This window comes from Calonectris borealis, chromosome 5 (assembly GCF_964195595.1).
Source record: "Calonectris borealis chromosome 5, bCalBor7.hap1.2, whole genome shotgun sequence".
NCBI classification, from domain to species: domain Eukaryota; kingdom Metazoa; phylum Chordata; class Aves; order Procellariiformes; family Procellariidae; genus Calonectris; species Calonectris borealis.
The window spans coordinates 26,745,102-26,759,249 of NC_134316.1; the positions used below are offsets into that span (position 1 = coordinate 26,745,102).

Genomic DNA, 14,148 nt, shown 5'->3' on the forward strand with positions numbered 1-14,148 from the left:
TAAGAAAGGTAAATTTGTAACTGTAGACCACAGCATTTTTCCTGAATGTAGGAGGGACTTTGCATTCAAAAGTTTAGAAATACCAGCATATGGGTGCTAGCAAGTTTAAATGCTTTTTAGGCTCCATTACCTCAAAACCCTTGGTTTTTGCAGCACTCCAAAACTGTTCAAAATGTCGCACTCTATCATTGATAGCATCAAGGATAATGAAGGGGAAGAAGCCATCATCCAAGGTCTTTTTGAAAGTTTTAAACATGCTGGTACGATAGGTCTCTTCCATATCAGCTTCATATTCATACTCCATCACCTTTATCAAGGACAAAAGCATTTAAGAAAGAGGACACCTATTAAACTGCTAATGTTCAACTGCTGAATGTCATGACCACAAAGTACACTGGTATGAGAAAGACATCTTCCAGGTCAACTTTTAAGAATTTGCCCACTCTGCCCTTAAGTTATATTGACTTGTTTTGAAAAACAGCCCACAGGCCTCTGCACTCTTCCAAAGCCACAGACTGAAATTCTGATTGCCACTGTGTTGTTCCAGAATGTCTTGTTTCTTTGTCAAGATAAACAACTGAATTAAAAGTACCTTCTTTTTCACTTTTTTCCCTGTATCTGGGTCTCTCTCTTCTTTTTCCACTTCTGTGATAAAATAGTCATCCAAGCTGAGCACTCTTGGTGCGGGTCCTCCACACTCAACTTCCTTATCCTGGGAGGAAAGCAAAAAGAAAACATATACTTTTGCTGTAAAAATTCTATTCTGCTACAGAAGATCTTCAAAACACTTCTGGCAAACAGCAGTTCCCTGCTCTATATTCAAAACAAGAATCCCTCATGCTTGCTAATAGTGGAGGGGATTCACATGCCATATGAAGACATGGAACATGAAATAACAATAGGCTGAAATTCCAGGCAAACAGAAAAAAAACAGCAGAGGAAGCGCTCGTAAAAGACAAGCAGCGCTACACAGTGAGCGGTTGTTTACATACCCTGATGAGTTTTGCTACATGTGTCTTTCCACTGCCAGGCAACCCTCTCATTATGATTACAATCTGAAACAAAGATCATGTAAGAAGATAGAATACTGTACTACATTTAACAGAATCTCTTTTGCAAAAATTTTCTTCCAGAAAATTGTGTGCTCTGGGCTCACACTTTTGCATATCATCAAGCAAAGCCAGTACCATGCCTCACTGCCTATTTTACAAACCAGTAAGTAGTTCCACAGAATAAGAGTATATGATGTTAATCATCTCAGCAGTTCATACTGCATAAGATGTTATAGATCTGGTTCAGATAAAATTAACTGAATGAAACTTGTCTAAATGTTTATAGCCTGAATCTTGTTCTTTCTTATTTTATATGGTGCATTGCCAAATCTCTGACTCTCTGTAAAGCCAAGTCTTTCCTCTGATACATCAAAAACCCAAGTGAAGATCTCAGAAGAGTCTAACATACATTAACATTACCCACTAATAAAAATTTCATCTTAGCTTTCCCAGGAAGTTTACATCTCCTGTGGGCTCCTAATAGCTATGCTACAACACTCTAGGCATTTGCAAAGGAACCAAGAGAATTTCTAGACCTTCCTCAAATGTAGGCTTGTTCCCAACACATTACACTCATTTATCTAAATTTTATCTGAATACAGACCTCATAGAAACCAATTGTTGCTTTCACAATGCATACTCACCCTCTCTGGCCTGCTATCCCGTCCTGGTGGCTTCAAAATATCATCTACATTTTTAGATTCTGGCTTTCTTTCCACTCGTGGAGCAGGTGGTGGCTGACGGGGCATTGATGGAGCAGAAATAGGAATCCTTTCCTCAGGGTAATTTCTACGATCACCTTCAAATTCCAGTGTTTGGACAGAAGAATTTTCTTAGTTCAGTAAAATAAAAAAATTAAGATGTTCATACCCAGCTGAGCTGATTTAAACAGACCTTCATTATTTTAGGATAAATTCACAGACTTGTCCCCAAAATAATTCAAATTTCTAGTCTTGAACCTATTGCAACCAGAGACATTTTTTAGCAGAGTATGTAACTGTTGAGTAACTGATCTCATCACCACTAAGAAACAAAACTACATGACACCACCCAAATAAATTTTCCTGAATTATATATTCTGAACAAAGAAATACTGCAAATCATTAATCTCCCAATTAATCTTCACCGCTGCGAGTCCATACTTTTCATAATCTAGCATGGCTTCAAGATTGAGAAACCGTACCTCCAAACATGGAAGGACCATGATCATATGCTGGACGATCTGTCTTTCGTTCATATGGTGGTCTTTCAAAACCACCTCGCCTGGACGAAGGATGGTCTTTCTTGTCACGGTAAGACTGAGTCCTTGAAGGTGTAGTAGGAAGAATCCTGCCAAAAGAGTATTTTGCATATTTCTAGAATTTCTACTATGGATTCCAGAGAGAAATGAACATGTACCTCACAGGCAAAACAGACAGCCTGATACCCAATACAGCCTGAATTGTATTGGTTTCAATAGTGTTCCGAAACCACTTACCTATCATCTCGGGGATGCCGCTCTTTTTCAAATCTCTCTCGTTCATAGTCCACAGGACCACGGTCTCTGTGTAATTCCCGCTCTCTCTTGAAATCCCGATGATCTGTGTTGGAATTACCTTGACGCTCAAAATAAGGCTCACGATCTCTTTCTCTGTTGTAACGACCTGGGTGCTCTGAAAAGAGAAACCCATGGAAATCCAAACGACTAAAACATACTCTGAATTTTTTATTATTTTTGAAGGAAAAGCAACAAACTAGTGCAAGAAAAGTATATAGAAACATATGATGTGAGGGCTCGAATGGACTTATCAGCCACTGAATCTCTTTTCCAAACTGCAACAGACAACCATACCATGAAATCCTACTTAAAGCTATGAAACTGAATTTTTAAAGTGGCCAGGTCATTGACTGCATTACTGCTCTTGACGATATAAACGGTTATTCTTATAGGCCTCTGAATAAAATAAAGTGCTTCTAGCTTAAACAAGAGTTACTTAGTTTAAAATATGCTTTTAGTGCCTTACAACTTTTCTTAAGAGCTAACTAACTGTCTGAGAGCTAGCCAAGCGCTCCCTACCTTTTTGAAATGTTTGCCTCTCCGGCAGAGGTTCCGGACGCAGGGTTACCCTCTCCCCATATGAAATCTGTTCCACTTTACTGGTGGTTATATCTGGTTAAAGATAATCAAAAAATTATCAAGGTATTAAAATATCCCTCTTCCATTTCCCTTCCTCTGTCACGAAAAGCAATCAGTCAATGGCATTAAAAGTGACTGGAATAACTTACCAGAATTTCTTTTAATGGATAATGCAAAAAGAGCTATACATAAATACACACCACCATGGTTTTGAATGTCTCAAGTGGGTTTGTGTGTAAGTATGTGTACCGCTTTATCTTAAGAATGGGACTTCTGCCTTTTCAGATGAGTTCAGGTAGCACGCATGGTCAGAAGATTATAAACATTAAAATGCTCTGAAAGTTTCAATAACTCATAGAACTACTTGACTAATGTCAAGAATATTAACTGAAACGCTCACTTTAAGTTCCCAACAGTGATAATTTTTTTAACAGCTTTTAGGAAAACATCTACTTAATGGAATCTATATGGATTCAATTCATGTTATGGCACCTTAGAGAGAGAAAAAACACTCTTTAAATGACTGCACAATTTAAGAACTTCTTTACGACATGCTTTCACTCCTGTGAAAACTCCTGTAAAAACTAAGAATGAGAGAAATGAATTCTATTGAAAAACTAGTGTTGAATTTTAGCTTTGATAAGCTCAATACTAAAAATCAGAGCCCTTCACTGTTTATGTGTTAAACGCCTATTTAGGGCGCATGCCCTTCAGAACTAGAACTTTGTCTCTCTCCCTGTCTAGAGGGTATCTCACACCCATTAAGCAGTATATAAATAATGCAAACACCAGTCACATTCTGCTTTAAATTACTAAGTCACACCTAAGAACCGTAACAATCCAAAGTACTTTCTAGCACAGTTATTTCCATACTCAGCTACAAAGGGATTAAGGGAAAGTATCGATATCAATCTAAATATAACACATTGATGTGATCACATCAGTTGGTGTTTACGAGAAGCAGACGTGGCTATACACCATTCAGTTCACATGAAACAGCTCATTATCACACCATTGAAGAAAACATTAAACTCAAGGCTGGAGGTTACAGGCTCCTTAAAACTGCATTGCTTAGCATTAGATCGCAATGTACGCAGCCTGCGGGTCAACTGCAGAACACCTATGGCATGCTTTGCGTGGCACACTCCTTTAGAAAGAAGCTAGGAGGACTAATTAGCTTTCTGTTACAGATCAAACAAATACACTGTAATACTCACCTCGCCCGTGGCCATAATCCACAGTTTGCTGAATTACAGGTGCTTTAGGAACTGGTGGAATAACTGGAGGAAGGGACACTGGTACAGCTGACGGAACAGAGGTGTGAACAGCAGGTACTTTCACAGGTGAGGAGGTGGGTGGAGGCATCATTGACTCCTGTTTACACAACTCATACTCCATATTTGCTCCTTTATCCTCATTTGTGTCCCAGAGTCCGTGGAAAGAATCCTCATCCCAGCGTTCCTGTTCCACAGCAGAAGGTGATGGTTTTAAAGACTGACCATGACTTGGGGTTGTAGTTGGAGTAGAAACTGGAGCATGTGGCCTTGTCATAGGTGTAGTAGGCCTTGTCAGTGGGGCACTTGGTCTTGTCACAGGGGTGGGCTGTCTGAACAACACGGGAGGCTTTATAATAACAGCAGGAGAAGGTTTAATAGCTTGGGCTTCTACTGGTGCCTCTGAAGATAGCTGAGAAGAGACCTAGATGCAGAAAGCACTTTTAATGTAGATCTGTAAACTAACCTTCTCTCATCCTCCCTAAGTCAGTAAGCATAATGGCAACTGGTAATCAAATCATAAGCATTTTCTAGTACCTCCATCAAGGTGCTACAGGTAGGAGGACAATATTTCAGGAACTGGTGGCCTGCATTAATTTGGTGTTTGTTCACTATGTGAAGGCTTAAATACTATTTATTTTCTCCTTCCAAATAACCTTACCAATTTACGCTCCAGTAGACCTATCTCAGTTCAAAAGTGTCTATGGTTTTATTCCCAAAGACTTCTGCTGTCTGCAAAGATTCCTGCTGTCTGTGAGGAGGCTGAAAAAGTCTGAAAGTAGGGCAGTTTGGTGATGCACAAAAGGATTGATACGGCCAGCTTCTTTCTGGAAGTCACTGGAAAAATTCCCAGAGAGCAGAATCACCTGGATACCCCTTAATGAAATCAGTATCAGATCAACATAAGAAATGGGGAGGTCTTGCCCAGTGGAAAAAAAACCAACAAAATAAAACCCCTTCATGAATGAAACATCCCCATGGAACCCCACGTGCTGTGTCACAAGAGTCTTTTCAGCATCACAGCAGATGCCAAGTTAAAGGCAGCTTTATTAGCAACATGCAACAAAACTTGCAGAATGGTTGTAGATACAAAGCTGAACTTTGTAATAACAGTTCAAAGTCACAGCAGAAGTCTGAAGGTAGGAATCCCAAGGAAGACAACAGTTGTTTGAATACCTTTAGGCAGATAGGTGAAGCAGTCCGAGAAACAAAATATCAAAGTTGATTAAAGTCACTTCCTAAAGGCATCAACATATCTGCAGTTTTTGGTAGCAAATCTGTTCCATTATTTTACTTTATAGACACTGTAAACAAGGAAGAGGTCAACTAGGCAAGAAGAAAACTTGCAGTGCCTCATTCACTGCACAACACTTCTCTGGAGGGAGGGACAAACAAAGCTTGTTCTGGCTAAATGTCAGACCCAGAGGTGAGTATGGCTAAATTTACTGGTACCCGTAACTTTGGCGTTAAGATGTGATGAGGAAAAAAGACTGTGCATCGACTCAGGTATCTCCTCCAACATATATTTAACAAAATTGTTTATTCGTTCTTGGAAGGATTTATAAACCTGCGTTAACATGACTGCAGATGTTCAGCTGGTTTCTGACCGCGTATGAATTATCAAAAAACCAAATATAAGCAGCTGAGAAGTTTTCCCAGAACCAACCAGGAGATTAAGCAGCAGAGGAATAACTTGCATCACAACGGGAAATGAAGTTATGGAAGTACACAAATGTGAGCTTCCATGCACTTTATGATATTCCAGAGGGTAATGAGAATTCCTAATAAAGACAGCAAACAGAAAGTCCACTCTATGTTGAAATATCTCAGTTTTTGATGGACCAATCCTTAAATTTCTCTCTTTAACCTCTTCAAAGAGGAGAGAGCTCTTAAAGTAGAAAAAGCAGAGCAAAATCAGAATTAAAGACAGTATCAGAACCTAGTTAGGCAGGGAACAGGTGAGTCTTCTCATGAGCGTTATGCCCCTGTTTTGGAAGAGCTCACTGTTTCTTGCACATCATCCCACAGCAGTCTAGGCTTTTGAGCCTCACGCGCTACTGTCCCCAATGGGTCATGCTCAGAAGACACAGTGGACTGAATGAGTAAGAAAGGCTTTGGAAAATCTAAAGAAGCTATGAAGTTCTTTGCCTCAACAGAAGATGAGGTTGTAAGGGCTGCGGGGGAGGCATTCCACAGAGTAGTTTGACCATCAGAGTGCAGAACTGATCTGACATACACATTAATTTACCTGAAAGGCACCCGGCCTTGTGCTTGTGTTCTGTGATCTAGGAGAGTCCTGTGTGGAAATGTCAGGTTTAAACTCTTTCAACTTCTGTAGCTGTTCTTTTTGCTCTCTGCACATGAATCACAAGAAAGTGTTATCAGTCTGTAGCTTAAATGAAAAATTAAAGAAATCAACATTCACAGTGAAAACCACATATTACGCTAGCATTATGGGCCAAGTCCAAAGAAGAAAAGGACACAGTAGGCTTTACATGGTCAATGCTATGATTCAGAAATCCCTGTTTCACATTCACCTAACCATGGAGCTATTTAATATATTAGCTGCCTCCTTTTTTGATCACAGATTTCCCCTTTGACAGTAAAGAGAAAAGCTAGATTTTAGCCTCTGACAACACCTTCTGCAAACCAGAAGGCCGGTGGAGATGCCTGCCTAAGTGCTCTCAGTGACTTGCTCTGGGTTGCACACTAACAGGATTGAGGCCAACACAAAGCACAACAGAGACTCCAACATTTAAAAACAAAGCAGTGATGTTAGCTTTTGCTTCATTGTTTTATGTATCAAAATGTTACCTAGTCTATGGAGCAGAGACCAGGACCAGTAGTGAATACCACAACCATTGGATTACAAAGATCTATCTATTCAATATGATTTCCTTTCAGTTTTTGTTTGCATCTTTTTTATCTAGTTTTTTTATTGCTAATAACTCTTTGTTCATATTAATTGCATGTACTATAGTAGTGCCCAAAGAACAACTAAGAATGGGATCCCTCTGCACTAGGCACAACAGAGGCCATACTGACCAGCAACCCATCTGTTCAGTGTCCAGTGCAAGGGGAACTTGGCTCACTGAAAGGGATCCAAAGTGCTGCATTAGTACAAAGAGTAAACTGAGCAATTGCTAGCACTTAAAAGGTCTTCTTTACACCTGGCTTAGGAAGAATACACCTGCTGACAAATACAGAACAGCATGCAGCTCAGAGTATGCTGTTTTATACCAATAAAAGGAAAGCCAGATGAAGGCTTTACCTTTGGAGATGAAAGCAGTTATCCACCACACAGCTGGTGTGTCGTGGTTTAACCCTAGCCAGCAACTGAACACCACACAGCTGCTCGCTCACTCCCCCGCTTCGGTGGGATGGGCGAGAGAATCGGGAGAGTAGAAGTGAGAAAACTTGTGGGTCGAGATAAAGACAGTTTAATAATTGAAATAAAATAAATTTAAATAGTAGTAGTAGTAGTAATAATAATAAAAAAAGAATATACGAAGCAAGTGATGCACAACGCAATTGCTCACCACCCACCGACCGATGCGCAGCCAGGCAGGGGGCTGAAAAGTCCTTGACCAGTGTAAGCACTACTTAGCAACAACTAAAACATCAGTGTGTTAACATTATTTTCATACTAAATCCAAAACACAGCACTATACCAGCTACTAGGAAGAAAATTAACCCTATCCCAGCCGAAACCAGGACATGGTATAATTCTTGGCTCAAAAAAAAAAATCATAAGCAGTCTCCTTAAAGTTGTTCCTACTGTTCAGACTGGGGTCATCTGCTTATAAGAACCTGATGAGAAGTACCAGTGTAACTAATTTTTCAGATTATCCTCATATTAAATTAAAAATCAGTATCAGTAGTGTCATGTTTATACTTTCCCTTTTTACTGGCTTAGAAAGAGGTACATGTATCTACTTTCTTACATAAAATGTTTCAGTTTCTGTGTTTAAGTATTTCAGCCCTAATAAATTATTCACTTAGGCAGTGATTCCCAAACTATGGTCCTTAGAGTAAGTCCACTGGCTTGCAGCTACTCACATTAAACAGCAAAACATATGCCTGGCAACCTGAGGCAATGGGAAAGTCAGGAAGCTGAAAATGATCTGTTGCTCTGCACTTTTGGCAAATATTGCTTTATAACACAGATTTCACAGCTACTAACACCTGTTGAATTAATCTAATTGCAGTGAAAGATTAAATTATTCAGAATAAAAGTTCTCCCTTCCTTTTTAAAAACTATTTTTCTTGCATTTTGGCATGAACTAAGGCCTTCCATATGGGACAGATGCTTAGCAATCTTATGAGCCTGAAAACAAAATGGCTTCAAGAAAAGTGCAAAACATCTCTGTATCTTTCAACACAGTTTAATGTAAATGTAATAATGACAACCAAACATTCATTTTAATTGCCCATTATTTTAGCATAATATCTTGTTTATAAAATTAAACCCCTGTCTTTACTAGGCACCAATCCTTAGCTATCTCTCAGTAACACATGAATAGGATGAACCACATGAACCTCTGTCTCTAAGATGCTTCCTCTTTTCTCTACAATCTGCTCTGAAAGAGCTCATTCACTGAAATTAGTCAAAGAAACTAATCTTTCTGGGTTTGTTTTTTTTTTTTTAAAAAAAATACATTTAATGCACCTAAACTCATGCACCAAATGACAAAGATAGCATTTGGATAGATGGTATGTGCTCCATTCATTCCAATATTACTAAATTTACTGAGCCCTAGGATGTTTCTGATGTTTAAAAGGATATTCTATTACTTATTTTGAAATAAACACCTATTAAAGCCTTACGGAGTCTGAGCTGCTTTCTAAACTGTGGTCTTGGTGAACTCTTGCATTTATATCCTCCTGATTGTTATCACTGCTGTTATCCTGATCATCAGAACTAAGATCAACCAAACTTGACAAAATTGCAAAAAGAAAAAAACCACTATGCTTTAATTAAAAAGTAAGCAGTATCCAAAAATTAAATAGGTCCCATTGTGTGAATTAAGAACCACATTAACATAGATCTTGACAAGTAAGTATTAAAAAGCAATTATCAACGAGCTCATCTGACACTAATAAAAAGATTGAAAAGCAATTATCAACAAGCTCATTTGAGGATAACAAAAAGATTGGTCAGGTGATGTCGACAGATCTCTTCCTGGAAAGTAACAAACAGGGAATGCCATATTCATGAGGAAAGGGACAGCCACCTATTTAAGAAAAAAACAAAAGCTGTGATGGAGGTAGTCCAAATAACTTGTTCCACATGAGCTCCTACTATCACGCTGTGGCAAAAAGAAATGAAGCTATTACTGCGTCAAATCAAGGAATTAATTAGGAAAGGAGCACCATCTCCACAGAATGTGATTCCCACCCAAAGTGACAGAACTGGGCAACTCACCGAAGCATTTTGAGCTCCTGGGCAGCCTTCAGAATTATCTCATGCTGTCTTTGGCTAAGGACCATCACTCCTCCCAAAGACTGGTCAGAGTCCAGGTTTGAATCTGCTCCCAGCATATCAGAGGAATGTGAAGGCGGAGGAAGGGATGAATCTGAATGATCATCCAAAGACCGCAGTCTGTCTCCATCATCTGGATACCACCTATCTGACAACCGTTCCCTCTCCCAATCAGTCCTTTCAGGAAGGTAGTCTTGCTTCTCCCGCCATGTGTCATATCTCTCTGGATACTCTCGAATCCTCAGCTCCCCCCTGTCTCGGAGGTCTCTGTCATAATGATCTCTGTTCCTATCCTCCCTCCACCTATCTTCACGGTATCTGTCCAGAGGTGGAAGAGGTGGTAATGGTGGTAGAGGGGGGATATCCAGGTCACGATTTCCCATTGCTCTGTCGTCCATAGGTCTCATGTCCCAGTCTCTATCCCATTCTCTGTCTAAATCTTGATCATAAATGTCTGAGGATCTTCCAGTCCTATCTAGATCTCTCTCTAGTTCCCTCTCTCTTGGCCTTTTCCAGTCATCCCACCATGAATCTCGTCTGTCATGATCAGTTGATAAAGGAGGTAGTGGTGGTAGGGGAGATAATGGAGGCAATGAATGGTGGGATTGCAACCTGTCATCTCTGTCATACACATCTACAGAATCATCCTGATAATCAGAATTGTGATCTCTCCAGTATCGTTCTCTTTCCCAGTCATCCAATCGTTCATGCTCCAAAGAAGGGTCATCTTGACTATCTAAAGGAAATTCCTCCTGCATTCTATCATCTTCATGACCCCAAGAACCCCTGAGTGTCTCATCTCGATGGTATGGAGGCAATTTGTCAGGGTCATCTCCTAGGTGAATGGGTTTATCTATATTGCCTGTTTCAGATCTTCCTGCTTCCCTCTCTCGGCTACCTGCCCTCCTGATAGGACCCCTCTCACGGCTACCTGCCCGCCTGACTGGGCCCCTCTCGCGGCTACCTGCCCGCCTGACGGGGATCCTCTCCCGGCTACCTGCCCGCCTGACGGGGACCCTCTCCCGGCTACCCGCCCGCCGCATGGGCTCCCTCTCCCGGCTACCTGCCCGCCGCATGGGCTCCCTCTCCCGGCTACCCGCCCGCCTGACAGGGCCTCTCTCCCGGCTACCCGCCCGTCCCCTGTCCCGGCTGCCTGTCCGCCCAGCTAGCTCTCTGTCTCGGCTAGAGAATAGCCTCTCGTGGCTATCTGACCGTCCACCCAGTCCGCTCTCTCGGCTGCCAGACCGTCCATCTGGCATCCTCTCCCTGCTGCCTGACCGCCTATCTGGCATTCTCTCCCTGCTGCCTGCTCTCCTGAACATCCCCCTGCCACGGATGGATGCCTGCCTAGCCTGCCCTCTGCCTCTGTAGACATATCCTCTGCCACGGCCATCGTCCATCCTGCCCATTCCCCGGCCATGGCCATCGTCCATCCTGCCCATTCCCCAACCACCGTCCATCCTTCCCATCCCCCGGCCACCGTCCATCCTTCCCATCCCCCGGCCACCGTCCATCCTTCCCATCCCCCGGCCACGGCCCATTCCCCAGCCACGGCCGTCCCCCTGCCCTCTGCCACGGCCATCATCCAGTCTGCCCTGGCCCCTTCCTCTGCTTACTGGTCCTTTGCCTCTATCTTCATGCATAAATGGCCCTTTCCCTCTGCTTTCTGGTCCAGGTAGGCCCTGGGTGCTATCTGAAGCAATCAGCTGGCTGTCTGTTGAATCCAAATCCTGATTTCCTGTTACAGGGGTTACTGCACCGCCTGTTCTTGCAATGCCTGACTGCAAAGCTACAGGGTTACTAGAAAGGGATGTTGATTTCTGGTTCTGAATAGGCGGAGTAGGTGCTTTGGACTCTTCTACTTGCTGGTTAGGATCATGTGAACTCCATGTCCACTTTTTAGGAGGGTCTGAAACAGTTTCTTTGACTTCAGGTTTGGATGGCTCCTGTTGAGTGTTTGTCAGGTCCTCATTTGGCTCAATGGGACCTGCACTCTGTGTATCAGGAGTAGACTGTGTTCTGCTTACGGTCTGCTGATTGCCAGCTACGTCTGTAAAAGGTTCTTTGTTTTCTGACTGAGAGTCTGTCTGTGACTGCTGCTGCTGCTGTCCCAAATGAGGCCTGGGCCCTCTCCACCGTGGACCACTAGGTCGGGAACCATGTCCATGTGATGCATTTGTTGAAGTATAAAATTGTGCTGCTGGTCCTCGTGGGATAGTCCCCCATCTACTTGAAGACTGTCCATCTGTATTCTGTCGGTCAAAACGTGACCTGTATCCTTCTGAGCGCTGGGAGTCAAAACGAGGCCCTCTCTGTCTTGAGCCTTCAAATTTGTCATATCCTCTTCCTCGAGGTCCATCAAATCTATAGATGACATAATTGCAATGTTATTCAAATGAACATGTCAAATTAAAATCCTCTAAAAGAGAGTTTCACCCCCCCCCAAAGTCACTTCTAACTGATGAATCCTACTGTGCCTTAGGATCAATCCCTACTGAACCAGTGCAGAAGCAGAGACACGTGTTCTTCAATTCAATATTGTCCACTGAAGACCAGTTTAAGCCACTTGCAGATTACGTAACCCTAAAAGCAAATTTGGCTTAAATATCTCAGGACTGAAACCTGACTGACAGAGAAAGCTGGCAGACTTATTTGAAAAAAAACTTTCAATTTTTGTTTAACGGAAGTTTTGTTCCAATCAACAACTTGTTGAACTTTTGTTTTGATAGTATGCAACAAGCCTACTTAACTATGGTGATGAATGCCATCTAGAAAAATCTTTAAATACAGATTCTTTCCGAAAGCGCAACAAACTGTGGTATCGCCCAGTTCCATGCAAGATAATATGCCTAAAACAAATACATTTTTATTGCAACACTTTTTAAATTTCTTTTGAGAGCACCTACAATTGCTATTGCTTGAATATGAGGAAATAGGTCACGCAAACTAATAAAGACTAATTCATGCAATCATATTTAACAAGGCTGATCTAGTAAAAAATCCAATCTTTAAGCATATGCTCAAATACTGATTTACATAATAGACTAGAACAAATCAAATTAATTTTACAAAAAATAGAGAATTCATGTCTGAAGTCAAGTTGCTTGGATGTTTGGGATTCACAGTTGTGTCTCACTGGATGGGGTCACGAAGGCCAAAGCGCAGCTGGAGCTGAACTTGGCAAGGGAGGCAAAGAGTAATAAGAAGGGCTTCTATAGGTATGTCAGCCAGAAAAGGAAGATCAAAGAAAGTGTACCCCCCTGATGAACACGACTGCCAAACTGGTAACAATGGACAAGGAGAAGGCTGAGGCACTTGACAACTTTTCTGCCTCAGTCTTCATTGGCAACCTCTCTTCCCACACCTCTCAAGGGGATGGACCGCATGACAGGGACTGGGGAGCAAAGTCCCTCTCACTGTAAGAGAAGATCAGGTTCATGACCACGTGAGGAACCTGAACCATACATAAGTCTATGGGACCTGACGAGATGCATCCCAGAGTCTTGAGGGAATTGGCTGATGTAGTTGCCAAACCACGCTCCACGATATTTGAAAAGTCATGGCAGTCCGGTGAAGTCCCCGGTGATTGGAAAAAGGGTAACATTGCACCCATTTTCGAAAGGGTAGCAAGGAGGACCCTGGGAACTACTGACCTGTCAGCCTCACCTCTGCGCCTGGGAAGATCATGGAACAGATCCTCCTCGAAGCTATGCTAAGGCACATGGAGGACAGGGAGGTGATTCGAGACAGCCAGCATGGCTTCACCAAGGGCAAGTCTTGCCTGACCAACCTAGTGGCCTTCTGTGATGGAGTGACTACATCAGCAGACAATGGAAGAGCTACAGATGTCGTCTATCTGTGTCAAGGGCCTTACAGAGGTCCAGTCCCCCACAACATCCTTCTCTCAAAATTGGAGACATAGGGATTTGATGGATGGACTGTTCGGTGGTTGAGGAATTGGTTGGATGGTCGCATCCAGGGGGTAGTGGTCAACAGTTCAATGTCCAGATGGAGATCGGTGACAAGTGGTGTCCCGCAGGGGTCTGTATTGGGACCAGTACTGTTTAATATCTTCATCAATGACATAGACAGCAGGATTGAGTGCACTCTCAGCAAGTTTGCAGATGACACCAAGCTGAGTGGTGCGGTCAACATGGCTGAGGGACGGGATGCCATCCAGAAGGACCTGGACAAGCTCAAGAAGAGGGCCCATGTGAACCTCAT

General features: G+C 42.3%; 1 protein-coding gene across 16 annotated transcripts in view; it reads right to left on the minus strand.

Annotated features, from left to right (window-relative positions):
• The window catches only part of YLPM1 (YLP motif containing 1), a 52,081-nt gene that overhangs the window by 25,618 nt on the left and 12,315 nt on the right, over positions 1-14,148 (minus strand). For 12 of the 16 annotated variants that reach the window (XR_012673873.1, XM_075151538.1, XM_075151534.1 and 9 more), the window contains 10 exons: positions 9,868-12,288; positions 6,691-6,796; positions 4,386-4,866; positions 3,109-3,201; positions 2,530-2,704; positions 2,236-2,381; positions 1,697-1,884; positions 993-1,055; positions 593-712; positions 131-307 (listed from right to left, as the gene is read on the minus strand). Coding sequence is in view for 14 of the 16 variants with exons in the window: in XM_075151538.1 (XP_075007639.1) it covers positions 131-307; positions 593-712; positions 993-1,055; positions 1,697-1,884; positions 2,236-2,381; positions 2,530-2,704; positions 3,109-3,201; positions 4,386-4,866; positions 6,691-6,796; positions 9,868-12,288 (3,970 nt within the window). In the remaining 2 variants the exon portion in view is untranslated. The remainder of the gene's footprint in view (positions 1-130; positions 308-592; positions 713-992; positions 1,056-1,696; positions 1,885-2,235; positions 2,382-2,529; positions 2,705-3,108; positions 3,202-4,385; positions 4,867-6,690; positions 6,797-9,867; positions 12,289-14,148) is intronic. The other 4 variants (XR_012673874.1, XM_075151535.1, XM_075151545.1 and 1 more) reach the window with 3 other exon arrangements.